This window comes from Larimichthys crocea, chromosome I (genome assembly GCF_000972845.2).
Source record: "Larimichthys crocea isolate SSNF chromosome I, L_crocea_2.0, whole genome shotgun sequence".
In the NCBI taxonomy this organism is placed as follows: domain Eukaryota; kingdom Metazoa; phylum Chordata; class Actinopteri; family Sciaenidae; genus Larimichthys; species Larimichthys crocea.
Window position 1 is genome coordinate 41,608,636 of NC_040011.1, and position 9,441 is coordinate 41,618,076.

At 38.5% G+C, this 9,441-nt stretch overlaps 2 protein-coding genes across 2 annotated transcripts; one reads left to right on the plus strand and one right to left on the minus strand.

Moving 5' to 3' along the window:
• Window positions 1-1,228: 1,228 nt before the first annotated feature.
• pfdn6 (prefoldin subunit 6) lies at window positions 1,229-4,278 on the minus strand. The gene is made up of 5 exons (XM_010732888.3): window positions 4,182-4,278; window positions 4,021-4,100; window positions 3,693-3,763; window positions 3,481-3,605; window positions 1,229-1,542 (listed from the first exon to the last, which is right to left on the minus strand). The coding sequence occupies exons 2-5, from the start codon at window positions 4,082-4,084 to the stop codon at window positions 1,422-1,424; spliced, it is 381 nt and encodes a 126-aa protein (XP_010731190.1). The 5' UTR covers window positions 4,085-4,100; window positions 4,182-4,278; the 3' UTR covers window positions 1,229-1,421.
• Window positions 4,279-6,060: 1,782 nt separating this feature from the next.
• On the plus strand, window positions 6,061-8,650 carry mmgt1 (membrane magnesium transporter 1). The gene is made up of 4 exons (XM_027287023.1): window positions 6,061-6,228; window positions 6,465-6,517; window positions 6,607-6,710; window positions 7,997-8,650. Exons 1-4 carry the CDS (start codon window positions 6,150-6,152, stop codon window positions 8,151-8,153), a joined length of 393 nt encoding a protein of 130 aa, XP_027142824.1. The 5' UTR covers window positions 6,061-6,149; the 3' UTR covers window positions 8,154-8,650.
• The last annotated feature ends 791 nt before the right edge of the window (window positions 8,651-9,441 follow it).

Here is a 9,441-nt window from a genome sequence, read left to right on the forward strand (position 1 = left end):
GATAAATCACCTTTTGGCCTCATCAACAAACCATTTGATGACTGCAGGTCACACAAGAGACGCTCAGATATTTTTTTTTTAATTGTAGAATACTTTCATAAACTTCCTGGAGTTATTAAAGTTAGTCTGTGTGTATAAATCACTATAAGTTACAGTTTATCTCGATTTTTACTGATTATTTTATTCTGTATTTTAGAAAATGTGCAGGATGGCCACGTGTCGGCCTGCTTTACTACAGAAGCATCACACCTGAGGGTGTTAATGGGTTTGCTGCTACCCACGCGCCAAGAGGTGTCAGGCTCATGCACAAACACGCAGTGTAATAAGTGCGCATGTGTGTTTAGTCACGTATTTGGAGGCTAAATTCAGTGCAGGTTATAAAAACATTTTCATGTTTGTGTTGCTGCTACTTGAGCATAGAGATATGAAGAGGTCACGCTTAAGACAAAGGTAAAAAAAAAAAACAAGCGTAAAAATATTGTATGTATTAATTTAATTTAAAAATACTAATTCAGAATAGCCATTTTCGTCTCATAGACGTTGGTATTATATTTAAGTATGTTAAATACATTTAAAAGTTTGTCACACAGATCCATCAAAGAGTTTCTTTGAACCATCTTTGTCTCTCTAAAGTTTGCATGTTTTACGCATTGCACGCTGTCTTCTACTCATGACTATAAATGTTGCCCGAACGTTTCAGGAACATTTGTTAAATGTTCCCATGCTGTATATTATCTTAGAAATTTAGCCTCCTGTCTATGAAGCAATTTAGCACAACCTGCACGACTCTAGCTGTCTGGTAAAACAGGACAAATGACTTTTACGCACGACATTCTGACCCGTAAATATAAAGCAACACTGGGTATCTCGACTGTTGTTTGCTGAGTTTGCATTTGCTGTTAAGACTGTTTTTGTTCTTCAGACCGTTTGAAGACTTTGTATTTGATTATTCATGTTGTCTAAATCCTCCGCTTGTGGTAGACGGCGGGGGAAAGCACATTCATTAATGTGAACAATGAAGCACCGCTGCGCTTTTAGTCACTGCTGCGAGGTGTGGGGCGGGTCAGGGTCTGCACAACATCTGCTCCGGTGGTCACCGACCTGCCCCAGCAATTAACAACAACTGTTCAACAGAAACAAACACACACACACACACACACACGCACACACACAGAGGTGCTGCACAAACCTGTGTGTGTATTAAAAAGACTGCTCACGCAATTCAAACTGAAGGCTTCATGAAAAACATGTTTATTAATAACAAGAGAGGTCACGGTAATAAAGCTGCAAATGAATGACAAGATACAAGCAGAACTTACTCAGCCTTACGTTGTAGGTTTACGTTATATTGTGGCTTCTACTTTCGTCTATGTGTGTGTGTGTGAGAAAGAGGGAGAGCATGCAGCCGGATCACTTCTTGGTCACACTTTGCCAACAGCCAGGCCCTGAGCTCTCTGAAACTCCTGCTGTAAACTGGACAAGACTTCTCGATGCTGTTCAGATTTCTTTTCCATGTCTTTCAGGAGCGTTTCGTACCTCTGACTGGAACAGAAACACACACACAAAATACTAAGATTAATCCTATGAATGATGAAACGTATTTTAACACATATGAGATGCTGAGAAGCCGTGGTGCTGACTCTTTAAGGTGTGCAAACACAGGAGAGTAGCCGATAGAAACAACACAAACACACTTCACACTAACACACTACAGCCTCCAGAGTCTCCTGTTGTGGCATGATACACAATAACAAAGATCTTCCTGCACTTGCATGGACAAAGTGAAGACTGTGACAAGGATGCTGAAGATCACTGGTTCTCAAACTATGGCGTGAGTAGGGAGTGGTGGTACGCAAACTCCCTCTAGTGGAGCAATCTTCTTCTGATCAGGGTCACAGTGGGGCAAGAGGCGGGGTACACAGTGGACGAGTTGCCAGTTCATCACAGGGCACATGGAGACAAACAACCGTTCACACTCACATTCACACCTACGGGCGATTTAGAGTCAGCAATTAACCTGTTTAGAGCGTGTCTTTGGAGAAAAGACCAGGAACCTTCCTGCTATGTTGTCATCTAACATATGGAGTCTTACATTAGATTTACATTTCAAGTTTCTGTGTGATATATTTTCAGAGAAAAATCATTGATATTAGACTCTGAAGTGGTTTAGAGGATGGTATGTAAGTACAGTATGTGTCAGGCCTGAGCTAAAGCTTACCTGGAGACACCTGGTGACATTGGAAGAACCTAATAATGACTCAAAGCTAGGCAACGTGTTCCAGTTGTTATGGTTAAGTTTGCTTTTGGTATTTTAAACCAGATATTCAAATTAAATTTAACAGTAGAAGGTTTATAAATATCTCAACAACATCAGCTGGATTTACTGTAATTCTTTGCTCTCTGGCATCAGTAAAAAAAAAAGAAACACGATCACATCACATCTATTTCAGTTTCCTTAAACCGGCTACCAGTTGTCTATAGAGCTGGTTTTAAGAATTTATTGAATAATAGAATTATTAATCACTTTAAAAACCATAAGAAGCCGTGTCCCAAGGTATTTAGCAGAATTTTTTACTGCCCTGCGTCCCTTCTCACGCTCTTAGATCCTCAGATTTGTCATTCTGGTCGGTGTTCCTCTGTCGAGATATTTACATAAAAGGTGACACAGTCAAGGCTCAGAGACGATGGAGATCAGGACTTCAATAATCATTTTCTAAAAATGCACTTTTTAATGTTTTATGTCACATTTTAATCAAATTTGTGTTGATTTATTGTTTTTTTATGTATTGTTGTTGTGGTTAGTTTTATTGTGTTCTGCTTCACCGTGTCACATAAATAAAGTTTATTATAATTATTTATTTCTACAGTCAGCTTTGATCAGTCAAAGCTGTAATGTATTATAGGGAAATCTGTCCGCGCACAGACTGGACATTAGACTTATTTGTTCTATTATCATTATTATTTTTATATACTGTTATTAACAACAACAGTCAGTGTCAGTGTCACCACTAATTTGGCTCAAAAAACCAAACCCGTTGTTTCAAACTTGTTTCAGTCTAATTCTCACTTCACCAGTATGTTTATCATGCACCAAACAACATTAGAAGTAATTAATAAGTATTTATAACTTGTACAAATACATTGCAGTTCATAAAAATAATAATACAAAAGGCAGCAGTATTGTGATAATACCCGGAACCGTGATACTTTGTCTGGTATAGTATCATCTTGCCACTAAGTGTCCTTGTCCCATTCTTTGTTTTTATTTTTTTTTCCTACCTCAGTATTTTATTCTATTGTATTCAAATATACCGTAATGCTATGACGACATAATTTCCCTTCTGGGATTAATAAAGTCATCCATCTATCTCATTTATATACATCTGCTCTGGTAAACCTGGACCCCAGTACATCGTGGATCTCTCCTAACATAACACCTGTGCAGGTGCACTGCAGTCTGCACATCTTTCAGGGACTCACATCTCTCCGTTGATGTACTCCAGCCTTTTTGTGACCGTAGCTTTGGCCTCATCCAGGTCTTGCTTCACTAATACTGGGCCAATCAGCTTATAAACAGTGTTTGTGCTGTCCAGCAGATCCATCTCCTGGAAAAGACACAGAGGACAGGGTCATATATTTATAACTAAACATTACAATATTACATTTAAGGATAAAAATGAGCTTTTAATTACCTCTTTCACAATGTTGTTCTCTGTCAGCTGAGTCTCCAGCTTCTGTCTGGCTGACATACTCTTTCTAACATCTAAACAATAGACAGGCATTAGCACATTTTTCACAATAAAAGACACACACAAGACTATATATATGTATATATACACACACGCACATGCATATGTGTATATATACATACACACACACACACACACACACACACACATATATATACACATACATATATATATTTATATAATTAGCTGATCCTAATATGGTTAGAGTTGGGGTTAGCTCGGCACGGCAAGGCATGAGAAAGCATGCAATGCTAACCAGTTAGCACCTTACCTTTTTGCATCTGTGTGTATTTTTCTAACTCCGCGTTCAGTTTCTTTTGAATGGCCTCTGCCATGATTGCCGGTTTAGTCCTGAAGAAGAGTTATAAAGTGGTTAAATGTGTAAACAAAGAGGCTGAATGTAGAATGACATGAGAGTCTGCGTTAGCTCACAGGGGAAAGGGCAGCGACGGCTAACTGGGGAGCGGATGTTAGATGATCCCCTTCAAAATAAGAGCCCTCGCTATATTATATATAAAGGTTGTATTAATTTTAAATGATTTCGAACAAATAAACGTTAAAAAAATCATCATATTTATATGTGATTTAATTTTTAATATGTTTTTTGGTGATTTCATCTCCTTGGTGATGCTTTTTGACCCGTCACGGTTGTTTTTAGTTGATGGGAAGTTCAGTTTTTTTTAGGGAGTCAGATCATTTGACTCACCAAGAAGAGCTTTCGGCTCCCAAACGGCTCTTCATTTTACTACTTATACCTTTCATAATTCGTCCAAATTTAGCACAGTTTTGACTAATGATCTGTACACCTACACATATAACATGTACATATTCAATACATCCTTTGTACTGAAGTATTCAAAGGTAAAAATTACATTTACTAATATCAATAAATTGCTGTAGCCAGTTGTTTTAACTCCCAAACGACTCTTCATTTTACCACTTATATCAGGGGTGTCCAGGCTTTTTTTTTTTAAAAAAGAGGGCCAGATTTGACAATGTGAAGATGCCCGGGGGCCAGTACTAACATTTTATGTTTAATGAAAAAAAGTTGAATTAAAGTTACATACAAATGCACTGTCCTGTAACAATTTTGTTTTCATAGATAGATAGATAGATAGATAGATAGATAGATAGATAGATAGAAAGTGTAATATATTCAGTGGCGATGCAGTTGAAGATGTTTTAAGAAAAACTCAGCCGACACTGTCTTAGTTGTATAACAAATCTATTACAATAAGTTCAGTATCGTAATCAGGTAAAACAATCCTTAGAGAACCTCCAGCCTAATAATGAAACTCTCCTAAACTATGCGGGGCAAGCCCTTATATACAGTGGAGGTTATGCTCAACAATAGTATAAATCTGTGTCCCTTAACCACGTCAAAGGAAACCACATGGGCTCCGAGACACTTCATCCCACATGACTCTTTTAACATAAATTGTAATACATACATTAACACACTTGACAGTGGCGCCATCCTGGCGGTTCTTTGGTACTCCTACCCAAATAACCTCAAAGCCAGGATGGACCAAAATAACAGCTAGCAACACAGACAAGTATCTCAATGTAAACCGTTTGTATATAATAGTACTAGTATTAGTAGATAACTATGCATCTATGTGCAGACACCTCAACAGATAGATAGATAGATAGATAGATAGATAGATAGATAGATAGATAGATAGATAGATAGATAGATAGATAGATACAGTCGTCCCTCGCTATATCGCAGTTCACTTTTTGCGGACTCGCTGTTTCACGGATTTTTTTCAGTGTCATTTTGCATGCTTTTTTTTTTACAGCATACTGTACAGTATGAACGCGCATTGTGTTCTGCGTCCTGATTGGCTAATTGAAAACCGCACGTGTGTTCTGCGGCCTGATTAATTAAGGGAGTACTGTACAAAATGAGTGTAAAAGGCTGTATAGTGTGTGGTTAGGGGTTTTAAAACATGTTTTAAAACATGTATAATAATTGTAAAACTTCGCGGATTTCGTTTATTGCAGGTTATCTTTAGAACGTATCCCGATAAACGAGGGACCACTGTAATAGTAGTAGTAGTATTAGTAGATAACTATAACTATAACTATACTACTATCTATGTGCAGACACCTCAACAGTTAGATAGATAGATAGATAGATAGATAGATAGATAGATAGATAGATAGATAGATAGATAGATAGATAGATAGATAGATAGAAAGAAAGAAAGAAAGAAAGAAAGAAAGAAAGAAAGAAAGAAAGAAAGAAAGAAAAGCCAAATCTTGGACATCCCTGACTTAAAAGATCCGGCTCTTTGAACCAGCTCGTCCACGATCGACACATCACTGGTTGTTTTACGACACTGTCTTCACGACCCTGCACACCGTCTCTCTCTCTCTCTCTCTCTGTAGTTGAAGATGGCCTCGTCGTTTTGGAAAGGTGTTGTCGGCGTCGGGCTTTTCGCCTTGGCTCATGCAGCTTTTTCAGCGGCACAGCGTGAGTTTTATGACGGGGAATGAAGGCACCTGCGCCGGTGTGTTTTTATGTAAACCACGTGGGGGCTCTTGTTGTTGGTTAAAACAGCAGGCTGGGCCTTCTTTGCTAAGCTAAGCTAACTTAGCCTCATTCACGGGGCTGAAATCAGCTTTAATGTTTTAAAATATCACCTTGTTGTTGTATTCAGTTGACAGGTTTGATATAAACTGGTTAACATGCGTCTCTCCCTCCTGCAGATCGGTCATACATGCGACTCACAGAGAAGGAAAACGAGACACTACCAATCGATGTGAGCGGCTGTCATCCCAATAAACTCAGTCATAACCTTTCCTCTCCGCAGCAAACCCCTCTTAAAGATTTGTTTTTCTTGTGTTGCAGATTGTATTACAGACCCTGCTGTCGTTTGTCATGACCTGTTATGGGATTGTGCACATTGCTGGAGAGTTCAAAGACATGGACGCCTCATCAGAGCTGAAAAACAAGTGAGTAATAATAAAAAGAGCTCCACCTTTACCTCCCAGGATGATGTGGATGTTTGTGCCACCACCTGTCACAGGGGGGGGCATGTTGAATGTACATCCACACAGGTGGAGGGTTTACCTCTACATATGTATAAGGCTGCTGTTTTTCTGTTCATCAACCAACTTTAGAAAATATTGAAGAGACAAGAGGCCGTGCATTTCATCATCTGCAGTTTTTAAAAAAATGGGTCCCATGCCTCGTCATTACAATCTAAAAGAAAACAAAGACCGCTGAGTCGACAAGCTTATTCTGGACTCCTAAAGCTGTTTTTATTTTTTTTACAGTGTATGAAAGTGTGAGATTAATAACTGTGTCACTGCACGACCTGATGGTGGTTTTAGATTTTAGAAATAAAAAAAGGAGAAGTTCTCGCTTTTTTTTTACCGTTTGTGTAAGAGATCAGGAAATTGTGAAAGTCCAAAGTTACGACTTGACAATTCACAGTGATACAAGACGAAGGAAAGCAACATTCTCACACAAACATTGTTAACTGATTTCAATTAAAGTGTTTCAGCACCGGATTATCTACAATCTTGTGCTATTATTATTATTTATATTCAAATGATTGCATGCCACAGACTCACCTGTTTGATATTATTGTTTCCCACTATAGCAGCGTTCCTTCTGTAAGTCCAAAAAGGCACAGTAACTTCAGTCTGACGTGAATGACAGGAGATGGAACCAGTCCAAACGTTTGATTAAAAAAATAGAAAAACAAATTTCAGTCCGTCACACGGTAAAAAAAACTTTATGCTCCTGTGCCTGCCTCAGCTGTAAACATCAGTCCGTGTGCACATGACTCGCCAAATTAAAGGTCCAATATTCAGTTTTATCAGGGAGGGAGCAGGAATGATAATAACTAATGTGAGTTTTTAAAATCTTTTAACATTGTTTCCCTGGTATGCACATGAAATTATGCATCATACCTTAATTCACATCTTATGGCTTTTACACCCACCAAGAGCAGATGTTGCAAATAACTGAGGCAGCATTTTATTTATGCCCAAACCTTGAATTGTTTTACCCACATGCCTCCACGCTTCTTGGCTTTTTAATGTCCCAATTCCCCTTTTGAGAGCACACGTGGTAGTCGTGCCTCTCGTAAACGTTTCCACACCGATTAGACTTTTAAGGGAGGAGATAAAACCTGCATACACCTGCCTGTTTGTCTCTTTAGTATGAGAATAATACTTGTCTGTTCTGTCATGTCATAACTTTATCCCTTTTCTTTTGTTTTTATTACCAGAACATTTGATACACTGAGGAACCACCCATCCTTTTACCTTTTCAATCACCGGGGTCGAGTGCTATTCCGCTCGCCGGAGGAGGAGCCCTCCTCCGTACGCAACCAGCAAGCTCTTCCCAACCCGTTACGGCTACGCAAGCTGGAGCATTTGCACTGAGACTGGACCTTTCCTGCCTGTAACGTCATTTAAAAAGAAAAACGTCATAAGATTTTTTTTTTTTGTTAGACAGAAGGGGCAAAGTGAGAAATCATCTTCCTCTACTTTAATTTGTATTTGTACATAAACTAATATGCTGTCCAAAACACGCATCTCTGTCCATAAACCCACCATACTCAACTCTGACTGTGCCAACCCTTCGATTTTTCAAGCAGAATTGTTTGTATATACAGTATGTAAACGCTTCGGAGTCTTAAGATACAGAGAGATCTACCCCTTTATGTCCCTTCTGAACTGAATCGGGACACGGCTGTCCTTTATATTCTTTGTATGCGGGGCATAAAAAAAAACATCTGGTACTGTACATTTCATCCACACTTCTTCAGCCGGCTGTTCTGGGCATAATTTTGTCAACTGAAATGATTTTTGTTTGTTGTAAGAACTTAGGACCCTTTTTATTTCTTTGATTTCCTGGATGCATTTATAAAAGAAAAAAACCCATTTGTACATCCTGTACTCATTAAAGAGGTTTGAGTTATGACACAGGAAATCCACTCGAGGTGAAATGTGAGAACAGAAGACGTTAGGGAGCCGCTCGAAGGAGAATTAGAAAGTAACGGTAGATGAATTTGGGTGAAGTTTTATTTTTTCCTTCATTTTACATTTTATTAAGATTCAACAGATGTTTTTAATTTAATAAAATGCATACAGATTTTACAAGGTGTCAATCTATTTTATTTATTTATATCATATTTATAGGTTTCAAGGGGGAAAAAAACAAAAACGCAGACGGACCTGTCACTGTTGCTGGGCTGCTGCATCATGAAAATTTCCACCTTGCTCATGTCGGCCTCTAGGTGGCGGTGGAAACTGCACCAAATAAAGTCCAAATTTCTGCAGCACAGAAAGTGACATCAATGTCTCCTCTTGGAGAAGAGGTCAGCTCAAAAAAGAAAAGAAAACATAGGCTATTTGTTGGATTTATTGATCCATCCAATGTCAAATATCAAAAATGACAGTGGAAGCTTCATTTTAAGGAACATTTCTGGTTTTATGTGGTACATAAACCTTAAAGGTCGTCCAACCTGGAGGTCAGTACAACACTAAAGGTTGCAAGATAATCAACAATCATTTATTTGGTTGAAACAGGGACGGATGAAGCAGAGGAACAAAATCTAATTAAATAAGTGTCAGTCTTTGTTCTTCAATACGTGGTTAAGTTTCAGATCAGTGAAGTCTGTGAAGCTTCTCAGTCATCCAGGTCTTTCAAGAAGAGTTAAATCTGAAC